We start from the raw sequence: 14,741 nt of genomic DNA, 5'->3' as shown, positions 1-14,741 counted from the left end.
ATCTAAACCACATTTTCCCAATTTGTAAACTAGAATACTATGTGGAACCTTATCAAAAGCCTTACTGAAATCAAGATAAACTATGACTACAGCATTCCCCTGATCCAGCAAGCTAGTAACTTTGTCAAAAAAGGAGATAAGATTTGTCTGGCTAACTTGTTCTTGAGAAAGCCATGCTGGCTCTTAGTAATGAGATCCATCCTTTCTAAATGCTCAAGGACTGACTGTATGATGATTTATTCAAAAACCTTTCCCGGTATAGAAGTAAAGCTGATGGGTCGATAGTTACTCGGATCCTCCTTTTGCCCTTTCTTGAAGATGGGGACAACATTTGCCCGCCTCCAATCTTCTGGCACTTCACCTGTTCTCCAAGACTTCTAAAAAATAATGGACAGAGGCTCAGAAATTACATCTGCAAGTTCTTTAAGTACCCTTGGATGCAATTCATCTGGCCCTGAGGATGTTGTTTCATTTAAAGAAACTAGGTGTTTGTGCACGACCCTAATGCCAATCCTTGGCTACAAATCCCTTCCCTCATCATGTGTTCTGTTTATGCCATGTTGAGCACATCTTCCCTCGCAAGAAAAGACTGAAGAAAAGTAGGAATTGAGGTATTCTGCCTTCACTTAATCTCCTGCTACAATTTCACTTTCCGGTCCCTGCAATGGGCTTATCTTGTCCTTGTTCTTATTCTTACTCTGTACATAGGAAAAGAACCCTTTTTTGTTGTGTTGAGCATCTCTTGCTAGCCTAAGCTCATACTGAGCTTTAGTTTTCCTAACTCTCCCTACAAGCACTAGTTATTTGTTTATATTCCTCTTTGGTTATCAGGCCCTCCTTCCACTTCCTAAATGAATCTTCTTTTCTCAACTCTTTAAAAAGCTGTTTATGGAGCCACCCTGGCCTCTTTAGGCTCCTCCCATTTTCCTTCTTATAGGAATGGTTTGTGATTGCGCCTTCAGTATTGCACCTTTAAGAAACTCCCACCCTTCTTGAACTCCCTTCTCCTTAAGTATTTCTGACCATGGGATTCTACCCAGCATAAGTTTAAGCTTGTTGAAATTTGCTTTCCTAATGTCCAACCTATATGTCTGACTATGTTCAGTTTTTTCCTTTCCCCAAGATTGTAAATTCCAAGATTACATGGTCACTACTACCCAGGGTGCCTACTACTTTAACCTCATCAACCAGTTCTTCCGTATTGGTGAGAATCAAGTCTAAGATAGCAGATCCCCTTGTTTCCCTGTCCACTTTCTGGAAAAAGAAGTCAGCAAGACAAGTCAGGAATTTATTGGATCTTACATTTTTAGCAGAGTTGGATTTCCAACAGATATCTGGGTAGTTAAAATCTCCCATGACCACCATGTCCCGTCTCTCTGAGAACTCTGTAATCTGGTCTAGGACTGTCTCATCCAACTCCTCTGCCTGGTTTGGTGGTCGATAGCAGACCCCCACCATAATATCACTATTATTTCTTACTCCTTTTATTTTTACACATAGAGTCTCGACAGAACTTCCTTGCTCATATTCATGTATTTCTTCACAAGTGTACACATCTTCGGCATATAATGCTACTCCTCCCCCCTTCCTTATCTGTTGATCCCTTTTAAACAAGTTGTACCCCTCAATCTCAATATTCCAGTCATGAGTGATATCCCACCAAGTTTCAGTAATGCCTATTAGGTCAAAATCCCCTTCCTGTATAAGGGTTCAAGTTCTTCCTGCTTGTTTCCCATGCTCTGCGCATTAGTGTAGAGACATCGGAATCCATGGTTTATGTGCCCTGAGGTTTTTGTTTCTGAACTTACCCGTGAGTTTATGTTTCCTCGCATACATGGCACTCCCTGCAAATCTTTATTGTTCTCATCTCCAGTTATTGTCATCATGCTAGGGTTTAAGTTCTTGTCTTGCTCCCCCATAGGATTTAGTTTAAAACCCTCCTGATCAGGTTGGCAAGGCTCTCACCAAACACATTTTTCCTACCCTCGTGAGGTGCAAACCATCTCCCAATAGATCTTCATCTAGAAAGCGTAAGCAGTGGTCCAAAAATCCAAACCTTTCTTGACGACGACACCTACACAGCCAGTCATTAGTATTGTTCTTTCCCTTACTAAACCACGACCTTCGACAGGAAGAACTGACGAAAAAACAACTTGCGCCCCAAGGTCCTTCACCTTCATACCCAGAGCTGCATAGGCTCTTTTAATACGTTCTGGGCTGTGTCAGGCAATATCATTTGTTCCCACATGAATAAGCAAGAAGGGGTAATAATCTGTGGGCTTGATGAGTCTTCCTATCCTTTCTGTCACGTCATGGATGCGTGCACCTGGTAGACAGCAGACCTCTCGAGAAGACAAGTCCAGTCGGCACACTTTAGACTCTACCCCTCTCAGTAGAGAATCTCCAATCACCAGAACATGCCTCTTTCTACACTGGAGAGCGGAAGATCGAATCCTCTCATGTGCAGGAGCCTGAGAAATTTCTTTCAAGCTTTGTGGGGGTAGCCCTTGTTCCAGTGGTCCAGAATTAGTATCTATGGGGAGATCCTGGAACCGATTGCTGAACAACAGAGGATCAGAATGACTTGAGTTTCCGACTCCTGTAAGTCACATTCTTCCATGCACCCTCCTTCTGAATTGCTTGTGCCTCCATTTGTTGAGATTGCTTACTCTCCTCCTCCTGTTGCCCCCTAAAGAGTGCTTCATGCATTCTGTTCATGAACTCTTCACCTTCCTTTATAAAATGGAGTGTGGACAAGTGTGGCCTGTATCTTGTCCTCCAGCAGGGCTACCAACTTACACTTGCAGCAAGTGTAATTATTGTTGTGTGTGTGTGTGTAAAGTGCCGTCAAGTCACAGCCGACTTCTGGCGACCCCTTTTGGGGTTTTCATAGCAAGAGACTAATAGAGGTGGTTTGCCAGTGCCTTCCTCTGCACAGCAACCCTGGTATTCCTTGGTGGTCTCCCATCCAAATACTAACCAGGGCTGACCCTGCTTAGCTTCTGAGATCTGACGAGATCAGGCTAGCCTGGGCCATCCAGGTCAGGGCTTTAGACTCTACCCTCTTTACCCTCAGGTAAAAATACAAACATGCCACAGACCTTGCATGTTACAGCTTCAGCTCCCTCACTAGCCACACTGCTATGATACATTGCTGAAGCTGTTCAGTGACTTTCCTGCACTTCCCTGATAGCTCTTCTGACACACTGCCTCTCAAGACACCCTGCTTGAGAAGCAAAAACACTCAACAGATATAAAATGTAGGAACTTTTCAGCTGCCTACAGGGCCCTCAGGCCAGACCCCAGGCTAAGAGCCACAGGGAGGCTCGCGCATCTGACGAGAGGAGCCTTCCTAATGAAGAGCTCTAAGTCCCACCCCTCAACAGCCAACAGCAGAGGGCAGAGCCAGCAATTAACCCCAAACACACTTGCCCTCCTCACTCAAGAAACAGCAACTCTTTAAAACTCTGGGTCCTGCAAACTCTCAGCCAGGTGCCTCAGCTTCTGCCTCTGGCGAGAGGAGCCTTCCTACTCGGTCCAGCACTGTAGCTGGAGAAGCAAGTTAAGGCATTCCACAAGCTTATTTTAAGGCAGGAAGATGGTCCCGACCTTGACCTGGCTGATCTGGCTTTGTGGCTAGATTAGTGTACTGCTCACTGTCAGGATAGACTAGTGTACTGCTTTCTACACAGGTCTCTCCGTAAAGGCAACTTGGAGACTCCAGTTACTGCGAGAGCCACAGCCTGGGCATTATCAAGCACCAGGCAGAACCCACACATCACGCCCATTCTACAGCCACCCCACAGTTATTGAGTTCAATTCAAGGTGTTGGTTATTACCAACAAAGCCCTAAATGGCCTTGAACCCACATATCTGCAAGAGCACCACTCCAGTTATGCTCCACTGCAACAGCTTTGCTCAGCTGCAAAAAGCCTTCTTAATGTTCCATGCGGAAACTGGGTTAGATCACGAGCTGCCCGCTCACATGCATTATCATGGGTGGCTCCCACCTTGTGGGATGGCCTGCCTCAGGAGTTCAGGAAGGCTTCCACATTTCCATCATTCCACAGAATGTGCAAAATTATAATGTTCAAGGAGTAAGAGCTATAAGTAGAGGAGGCAAACTGTTGCTCGAACATATTAGGTTTATATTGTGTATGCTGTGAAAACATAACTTCTTAGGGATTTTGCAGTGTGTAATTTTTTTCTGATGTTCTCCAGGACACCATTACTAGAGCTGAAAAGCTGTGCCCCATGAAGATTAAATTCTCAACCCTGGCCTTTGTTTCATTAGGAAGGGCTGTAGATCTGAGCCAGGTATATCTTCGCAAAAATACACCTGCAAACCAGAGAGTTCTGGCAGTGCAGTCTGCAAGGTGCCTCACAGAATTAATTTGCTACTTGAAATTTTATGACCTATTAGCCAGTTGTTTTTTAATCACCAGGAATGAGGTCAAAGGGCAGCCATTCTCAGAGAAAGAATGGGGTGCCTCCCCATAATGGCTGTATAATTAATTATGTGGAAAGATAGAGAGGCCAAGGGATAGATCTTTCTCCCAGCAGAGCCAACTTCCTCCCATCTGTATCCATGGGAGTGGAAAGACATACGCCTGGGTTAGCATCATTCTTCTGTAAAGCTTCCACTATGGAGTTGCTGTGAGGTCAGTGGAAAGCACACTCCCTCTGTCTTCCTACAGAAGGTGGAACAAAGACTGATTTTGACCACATTTCCAACATCACATCCATGAAGCCCTGCACAGGGAAAGCTATAAGGCTCTGCAGATCCAGAGTGCAGTACTTTGAAGAGGCTTGAGGGGCAGGACAGACAACACTGATATTCAGAGATTTAGCCATTCTGAGCATTTGTCCGCTACAGCATCTTCTCTCACACAAATACATTTGCCCTCCCAAACTGTGTCATCTAGTGATGATTCCAAAGGAATCTTGGGCTCCGGATCCAAGTGAGAAGAGGAACTACTGTTCTTGATTGGGTCTCTGACACTGCCCTTTTCAGGCACCACTGTGCAACATTCCATATAGCCTTCAGGTAAAGGGTGATGCCAGTGTGAACACTATCCTAGAACCGACCCCAAGTCCTCAGGGTGGTTTCTGTCATATTGAACAGTCTCATTTGGGCAGTGTTGTAAGATGGGTAAGGTCTGAAATCATGGCAGTAGTCTCATCTCTGGAAAATGTTTGGCACACTGCCAAGGAATAAGAAACATTGTCACCGTATCTGAACCTTGGATTAGTGAATAGCAGTCGCTGTACAGGCAGGGACTGGAAAGTCCTTAAGGCAGGTTGCAGGTGCCATTACCTGTGCTGGTCAGAAACTGCTATGTGGCTACTTTGGCTGTGATCCAAACCATACTCACTCAAAGTTCCTTCAAACCCCTACAAGACACGAAGGGCCAAGGCAGCCACATAACAAGAAACAGATATATCATGCAGGCATATACTCATCAAGGGCACCGCTGAAAGCAAACTTGGGAGCAAGCCCACAGTTATGGCTCTGCTGGGACTCCAAAGTCAGACTCATGGCTCTTGACAGAACTTTTTTTTTCCAGGTGAAGTTTTTGTGACTTTACCCACTTGACACTAAGATGAAAAGCCTACGTACGTTTATTCAGGAATTATTCAGCGGACTCTACTGGGGCAGCAGACCTGTTACACAGGTCCAACCTCACACAATGGAGCTGTACGCTCGCTAGATATGAAGCAACGCACCTCACACCGCTCACAGCACTTACCAGAAGGGCCCTGCATCCCAGGTGGTCCCTGGAGGCCAGGAGGTCCTGGAGGTCCCGGCGGTCCCATCACTGTGGTGCCTGGAATGCCAGGGATTCCTGGGATTCCCGGAGGTCCCTGAGGTCCAGGAGGGCCCGGTGGTCCTTGGGGCCCGCTGGGGCCTGGTGGGCCAGCTTTTTTGCCTGCAGAGATAAAGTTTATCATTTTCACCTCTGAACACAGCAGGGGGAAGAAAGGACAGCCAGGGCCTCCTCCTCCTCCTCCACAGCTGGAATGGAGACTCACACTCCAGATTGGCAAGAGCTCTTCTATATTGGACCAAGTCAATGCTTAAAGATGCATTTTTGCTCCTGTTCATCAGGCAACAGGCATACTTGGAGCATTACAATGAATTTGGGTTCAGGTAAGCCATATTGTCTCTCAGCCTCACTATGGCTGCTAGAGTTACCAGTCTTCAGGAGTGGACTGCAATTCTCCTGGAATTATAATGCCAAACCATAAAGATCAGTCCCCTGGGAGGAAATGGCAATTTAAGAGGGCAGATTCTGTGGCAAGGGAAGGGGGGGAGAGAAAAGCTTGGGTTGATGTCCATTTTAGTGTTTGGCACCAAAATGAAATGGGGGGAAGGACGTGTTTCATACACATCTTTTCAACAATATTTCAGTTTGTAAAAAATGGTTGCAAAAATGAGTTTAAGGAAGCGGTTCCCAGCAGGAACATGCCCCAGTGCTGAGGCAACTGGTCTGATTATTCTTTACTTTGAGTTGAGCATTCTAACACATACCCCACAGATAAAATCCACATCTGTATCTACTCCAACCAGTCACATATAAATTTTTGTGAAGACATGGAATAAGTCTCGCACAATAAGTGTGGTGACCAATGAAATCTGCAGATATAACAGATAGCGGGGATGTGTCAGAAGCATTATATGCAAAACTGCCTAATTTGAATCTTTCAAAGATCATAGGGTTTAGAACCTGTTATCAGAACTGGATGAAATCCACCAAGCCCAGCATCTTTTTTTCCAACAGAGCCAGCTGGGTGCCCTTGGGAAGTCAGGCGTAGAGACGATGGCTGCCCTCTGCTGGGTGCACTCGGAACCAGGTATAAGGCAAAGATAACACTCAACCTGGTGATCTCACTCTGGGATATTCTAGCTCCGAACACCTATGCCCGATGAAGAATGTGCAAATTTAGACCCTAGCAGTGCTTTAATTGGCCTTTTAAACAATGCTGCCGCGCTGACTCTTATTCTTAGCCAAACGGAACATTGTCAGCTACAAGGCACCTTTCTAATCTTCATGATGTAGGTTGCGCAAGAATGTTGGGGATAAAGCAATACCCTGGTTTTTGTAGCCGTGGCTTCTCTGCTCATCAGAGAACATGCCTTTTCACATCTGAGCTGGCAGCTAGCCAAGCTTCATCCATTCTTCCAACTCTCCTCGCCCTCAATGAGACACACTAAAATCTATAACCTTGAACCACATTCCAAATCTTACACATTTCCCCTACAGCATTTTTATTACATTCCTTTGGTTGATATCATCATCAGCCTAGACTTACTACAGTATTGGATTAAGTGTGCACGTAAGCCAGATTTCACTGGGCCCTCCCCAGGAATCAAGTGGCACGACACATTACAGCTGTTTTTGCTAATCCTTCCCTGGAGGCTTGTTCTGCTTCTAAATTAACTGATACTTCAGGTGTAAAACAATTATATGTAATCCCAAAGCAGCACGTGCAGGCAGGGAGTTGCTCATGTGCATCTCATTTCCCATTCAACTTAAATTCCTCTTTGCAAAGCTGATAAATCAGAAGAAAGATAACACTCTGTAACAACCACATTTAATTAGCAGGGCAGCCATTTAGGACACAGAAGGATGGTCCCTAACTTTCTGGGCACTCCAGTGGCATTCCAGTGGCTGGCCTCTCTTCTCTGGAAGGCCCCAGGATCTTTCTGTGCCTTCTGGACTTAATTTGAAGGCCCAAAGAGCCAGACATGACCGCCACCTCAGCACAACGGACAGACCTTGCTTGCCTCATTCCATGCTTTCTAGAAACTGAGCATGTGGAGGGAGTTGCGACCGGTGTCCAGAGTGTTTCTTTAGGTTAGGACAGATTAGTTTGTTTAGATGCAACAATGGGTGTTTCTTTGTATGCTTGGTGTCTCAGTGCTGCTGACCAGAGAAAGTAGGAAGAAAAAACCTAACTTACCTTTTTTCTTTTTAGACGATGTACTTGTGCCTGCAAAAAATAATTGGAAGATATTATACCCACCTGAAATTAAGCCTTACATCTACAAAGAACCCCAAATAAATAGATGACAATTTTAATGAACTTCAGCTTCATGAAAATGATTTCCCCCCAAAGGAATAAGTGACAACCTGGACTGTTCAGTTCATTTGTTTAAAACCAATGGAAATTGAAAAATTTGGGTTTCACATCAATGGAATTCACACTTTCTAACAGATAATAACTAAGGAAGTTACAACCTTTTCCTCTTTTAGTTAGTGTTTCAGTGATGATAACCTTACCAAATATTATGGGCAATATATCAGTTTGTTCTGCTCCTTTGCAAACATTTCAAACAAGTATTTTAATTAAAAATATACGATTTGCAGTTTCAAAAAGAAATGAAGGCTATAAATTATTTGCAGCCTTACAAAGCCATGACTTTCAACACATGGTGCAGTCTTCAGGGGACTGGACTTCATCTCCGTATGATGACTGAATTTAATGAAGAATAAATTAAAGCTGATGGCCCAGTGGACCGGGGCATCCAGACAAATTTCAGTACACATGAACACATGTGAAGCTGCCTTATACTGAATCAGACCCTGGCTCCATCAAAGTCAGTATTGTCTACACAGACCGGCAGCAGCTCTCCAGGGTCTCATGCAGGGGTCTTTCACATCACCTACTTGCCCAGTCCCTTTAACTGGAGATGCTGGGGAATGAACCTGGGACCTTCTGCGTGCCAAGCAGATGCTCTACCACTGAGCCACGGCCCCTCCCCAGTCACTCGAGGTCCTGGAAATCACTTGTCTTAATATGCAGGAAAGTAATTAGACAGATATAACTATTAATATAGGAGGCTGCTAGGATCAAATTTGATTTAAATATTTTAAAAATACGCTCCCACAAGGCTATTTTATTTTATATTCTGTCTTGAAGTTTGATCATCACAAGGACAAAATCCGAGTAGATCCATTCATTGCCCAGGTGCTTGCCTGTTGTAGCATGGGTACAGAGCACTGAGGGACTCCTTGTTCAGATGTCTGAGGCCGATGATTCTGTATGTTCTGAGTTTGATTGAAATTTGTAAAACTACCAGAACCACCAGGAAGACAGTTCCTGCCACCCCCACCCCCATACTTTCCCCCCAGTCATAATTGAATGGTTAACAGAATGGTTGTGATAGACTATTACTCAGAAGCAATAATTTATTTTTCTGGCCCACCAATTTTAAGATAAATTTGTAATAATTTCAGATCTTGATTTCAAGGAGGACACTGGTTTCACAATCCCAAACTTTGGGGAGAGCCATTACCAGCTCACGATTCTATTTCAGGTTATTTTTTCAGATTCTGCAATTTCAGAACCATTATTATTTTCCTGGTCTCCATTACTCGCTGCAGGGGGGAAAAAAACCACGCTTCCTTCCGGGCAAAGAAGCTAACAGCCAAACAGAACCAAAGTCAAATATGAAGGTTACACCTAAAGGTGAGAATCTCAACCTACAGACCTACACCTAAAGGTGAGAATCTCAACTGAACCAAGGGCAAATATGGCAAATCAAACAGAACCAAAGACAAATATGAGAATCCAAACAAAATATATATCAATTATAAGAATCCAAAAAACAATCAACATCAAATGTGTCAAGCCAGACAAAACCAAGGATGAACATGAGAAACCAAACAAAATCAATGCCCAACCTGGCACATCAAACAGAACCAAGGCCAAAGGTGACCACATACACACAGAGAGTCATCACTGCCAGAAGGCCTTAGAAAGTGAGAGGGTGGATGTCAGGCTGTTATCTCGGTTTAGATGTTTCCTTTCGTTTCTCTGCTGAACCGTCCAGACTCAAGGACGGCTACACATACCAAAGCCTGGGAACGCCACTCCTGGGAAATAATGCTCTGTTTATGCTTTGTAATCTCCCGCCGTTTCTCTGCCTTATATTTCCAAATAACGGGCAAGACAAGCCATAGCTGTCATCTTGCCTTCCATGCACTGTATTGCCTATTTGACCAGTAAAGCCATCTGCTTGGAATCTGATTGTCTCTGTGGTGATTTCTGGTTCGATGGGTCAAGAGCTCACAGTGGGGTTTTTTTGGACACCCCAAACCTCCTTTTGCTGCAGGCTGCAGCCTCTACTGTCCCTGGCAGGGAGGAGCGTCAACAGCTGCAGCTGCCCTTCCTCTTTAGCACTCTTAGGGATGGCAACATTATGGCCACCCCCCACCCCCCAACATACACAGTTAGAAATGAAAAATGTAATACCGATGGGAAATGGTCCCCATCATAGAAGGAAGAAACCTCAAAAGATCACAAGTTTCGCAATAGGTTTTTTGATATTATTATATAATCGAGTGCTTCTTTTGCCCCCAGACCAGAAAGGGAATTCAGCTGGGACAGCCAGTCGTTAAGGGCGGCCAGGTCCAGTTTAAGCACAGCCTGAGCTAGTTTTAATCCAGCAAGGTTGTGCTTAGAATCTTTAAATATTCTTCTGGGCATATAGAACAGGGTCTCAGAATTTGGATTATACAGAATCACAGAATCATAGAGTTGGAAGGGACCACCAGGATCATCTAGTCCAACCCCCTGCCCAATGCAGGAAATTAACAACTACCTTCCCCCCCACCCCCAGTGACCCCGACCCTCCCCCCCACCATGCAGAATCCCACAATCAAAGCACTCCCAACAGATGGCCATCCAGCCTCTGCTTAAATGGTAGCTAGCATATAACGATTGGTCATCATGACCCATTCTAGCATTAAAGTCCCCACCCATTACAAGGGAGGCAGCTGGATATAAAATCATTAAGTTATCTATATACCTCTCTAGTCCCTCTCAATGGTCCTCAATCAAAGCTTTTTCACCCCAGGGGGGAGGGAGATATACATTAACCAATAGATATGTCCTCTGCTGGAGGGAAATCAATACAGCCATGGCACAGCTTCTATGATACCAGATCACATTTAACCACGGAGTAGAGACCAAAATAACTAGTCCCCCCAAATAACCAACTAGGTATGGAGGTTTCCTGGGCCATAATAATATCGCAACCAGTAAGGTATCTAAGAACATCCGGATCAGCTGTTCTATTGAGCCACCCCCTTACATTCCAAGATGTAGTGATTTTTGAAGCTCATTATTAATTGGCCGCTGGGCACACCCTAGCCATATTAATATTGGTTTCACAGAACACTGATTCTTGCCTTATTGAAATAATGGTTCACAACAAATTCTAGGTCTAAGAAATACTTCTGGTCAAAGTACAGTGCAAAGTTCACTAGCTGCCTAATGATCTCAGTACAGCAACCTTAAAGGGATTAAAGAGATTAGCTTCTTTTAATCTCATCATTCTATGTGACAGACAGCCAATGTTTACTCAAAGGATTCTGGCTACAAGGAAGGAATGTACCATTGCCTTTCTTTCTCTTTTTACCTCATTAATCATTAATCTTGGTATGCCTTGTTTTAGTTCCATTGTAATCACTAACGGACCTTTGGCTATCCATTGTAATATTCTCTAATAAAAACCTTGGATGCTCAGAGGAGAGAGCATTCTCCAAGGAGAAAAGATACAGAATTGTCTGTCTTTCCTTCATCTGGCGCCCTGGGAACAGGGACCTGATGTACCTCATTCTGTTTTAAGAATCTCAAGACTTGATGCAAGCCCGCTTACTTCGGCCGGCAAGGGCTTCGAGGTGCACCCTTCATTCTGTTTACAGAATCCCAGGTAAGTATGGGCTCCTCCCTCTCTGCTGGACAGCAGAGGCATGTGGAGGAATTGAGCTATCTTTTAGAGAAGATAGGACAGAGCATTTCCAGCTCGCAGCTTTCTCAGCTGGTTCAAGAAATAGGGGGAAAGTGTCCTTGGTATCCGGAACAAGGATCCTTAAGATTGGGAGACTGGGAAAGAATAGGGAATGTTTTTCACACAGAGCCAAGAGCATCCATTCATACTCTGCAGCTCTGGCATTTGTGTCGGTATGCCATTGAGAAATTTGGTCCTTTTGACAGTCCTCGCCTCACCTTATCAACTGTCTCCCTGTCAGGCATTTCAGTTGCTGTTCACTTTCACTTCCTGCCAACCAGACTCAAGGAATGTTATGCCTACTGTTATGCCTACTGAACTGCAGCCAAGGTTGCAAGGACTGTTATGCCTACTACACTCTGTTTGAAGCTCTGGGAAACTACTTTGTTTTTGATATGTAATCTCTCGCCCTTCCTGTGCTTCTATATTAGCAAGTTTCAGCCAGACAGCCTCATAGCTGTCACCCTTTCCTTTATGCTCTGTTATTCTATTTGACCAGTAAAGACCAGCTTCTTTGGACCTGATTGTCTATGTCATGGTTTCTGGTTCATTTGGACCAAGGGCTTACACTCCCCTCCATCTCAGTATCAGTTACTTGTAGTAGCTCCTCTATCGGCACTTCCTGAGTACCCAAGCTCTCTTCCAGAGGAAAAAACAAACACAAATCCTCTAGGTACTGTGATCAAAAATGCCTTTGAACAAATGGTGGAGGGAGTGACAGAAAATGGCAAGGTGGAGGCTGAGGGACTGGCAGAATCATTGGAGGAATTTCCTATCACATATGAGCAGGATGCACAGGGAAATGTTCAAATTAATTATGCCTCTCTTTCTCATTCAGTTTTTAGTGAAGCAAGGACAACAGATCACATGGCAGGTAAAGGGCAGTTTTCTACATTGGAAGCACAGGCTTTGCTGGCTCTGGTAACCTTAACAGCCAGCAACCAATGTGCCCCTCGGGCTTTTTCAAAAATTCCAGTCACAGAGGTGCCACCTCCTTGAGAATACAGGAAAAGGAAAAAATCCATACACTATGGGTCTAACGTTTTCAATTCATTTAAAGCTATTGTTGATGTTTAACATGTTTTCATCACTTTATTTTGCAACAAGACTTATAGAGCTATCCTGGAACAAGCAACCCAATGGAACAGCTTCTTTGTTTGTCCAATTTTGACTCTCTCTTGAATGCATGAGTGTGAATGTGTTGTCTACTCTTGACCTATTTGTCTAATTTAAAGTTATTGCTAGCAATCTGAAGATATATTTATAGTTGGGTAACCCATTATGATCTTTACTTTAATGTTGTTGTTATTTGAAAATATTGCAATCTTTTTATATGTCATGATGTTCAGCAGAAATTGAACCTCTACAGTCACAGGATGTGTACCAAAATCAGCCAATGTTTAACCCTTCCTTTACAGGTTAATGAAGGAAACAGCCTCCTCAGCAAGGAAATTTGTTTTTGTCCTTTCTAATCTAACTTTTGTCTAATATTGAAAATGTGTAGGTTTTAGTCATGGTTTGCAATTGTAGTGAAACCTCCTTGGCTCAGAGAAGTCTATCTGGCACAGGAAAGAAATAATTATATAGAGTGTTTTCTCCTTATAGGAAATGGTATTGCATATGTGGTTTTCTGTTTGAATAAATGTCTCTGTATAGAATGTTCACTTGGAACAGCTGAATGGCATTTCAGAAAAGCTAGGCCAGCTTTTTTGATGTCAGTTCACAAAGAAAACTAAGAACAAAAACGCCTTTTGCGTAGAAAAGGAACAAAATTGGCAAAAATAAATATTCTAGCATTTTTTAAACAGAGTTTTTGTTAATCCTTAAGGTACCATGGATTAATAAAAATCTTGTGTGATATATTCTTGTGTGATATGAATTTTAGGAAAATTATTTATCCTTAAGTATCTTTTTAACCTGCTTATTTTGCATTATAGTTTAAGTATAGAATATGTCATGCATTTTATTTTTAATGTTCATTACTGCGCAGTAATGTGAATTTTAATAAATATGAATTTTAATAATGTTTAATAAGATATTTTCAGTAATGTTTAGTAATATTTTTAGTAACATGTCTACTACATTTGCTTCATTTTTGCATATATTGGAAACTGTTTATTGCATTTTTAGAAATTATATTGAAAGTGGCTCTTGCCGCCTATTCTTCCTTAAGGAAATCAAACGGGGCGGGGGAGAGTCTACTAAGCCCCTTGCCTATATTCTGATAAAAATCAAAGGGTACAGTTTATAGAAATGATGTATAAGAGAAAAATTATAGGAATAGCTTTTTGCCTGAGACTGTAGCTCAGAAGGCACAGAATGGGATTTTTTAATAGGAACATAGTAAATGGTTTTTTGAATTGTCTAGAAATAAGCAGAATCTCCCTCTCTCACTTGGGAATTGCTGCTTTTATTAGAGGCAAATGTTTCCTCAGGTTGACTTCTATTGTAACTCTGAATTATCAAAAGAAAAAAGATATTAAGTTCTGGTTCCAATTTGGTAACAATTGAAATGTATAGCATGGGACTTAAAAGAATCCCCATGGAAGTTTTTGTTTATGTGTCTGATCTAAACCTAATTTTAACTTTGTGAGCATTACTCTCTGCACATGTTCAGAGAGACACATGCATTATTTTTTGCTCTCACCTTCAGTTTTCTCTGTGGGAGCTCTATATATTTGTATGACTACTGCATGTCTCTAAAGATTCTAACATGCATAAGACACTGCAGCTTCATTTTTCATTGGTCTTTTGTAAATGTTTGTTCTTACAAAAATGAAATGCTCATGGTATTTTTTGTACAGTGTTCTCATAGGCCATCATTTGAGCAGATTTCCTCTTATTTTGAGTAGTTTTATATAGATAGGTTATTACTATTTTAAGAATGCATTTTGCTTTTAATTCATAAGTGCCATAATCAAATAATTAATTTTTTAAACAA

At 42.8% G+C, this 14,741-nt stretch overlaps 1 protein-coding gene across 1 annotated transcript in view; it reads right to left on the bottom strand.

The window, feature by feature from the left end:
• Positions 1–14,741, bottom strand: part of EDA (ectodysplasin A) — a 145,009-nt gene that overhangs the window by 14,817 nt on the left and 115,451 nt on the right. The window contains exons 4-5 of the mRNA XM_056859717.1: positions 7,966–7,995; positions 5,751–5,930 (exon numbers count right to left, since the gene is read on the bottom strand). Of these exons, the coding sequence (XP_056715695.1) occupies positions 5,751–5,930; positions 7,966–7,995 (210 nt within the window). The remainder of the gene's footprint in view (positions 1–5,750; positions 5,931–7,965; positions 7,996–14,741) is intronic.

This window comes from Euleptes europaea, chromosome 13, assembly GCF_029931775.1.
Source record: "Euleptes europaea isolate rEulEur1 chromosome 13, rEulEur1.hap1, whole genome shotgun sequence".
Taxonomy (NCBI): Eukaryota; Metazoa; Chordata; class Lepidosauria; order Squamata; family Sphaerodactylidae; genus Euleptes; species Euleptes europaea.
This window is presented reverse-complemented; position numbering and strand designations above follow the sequence as displayed.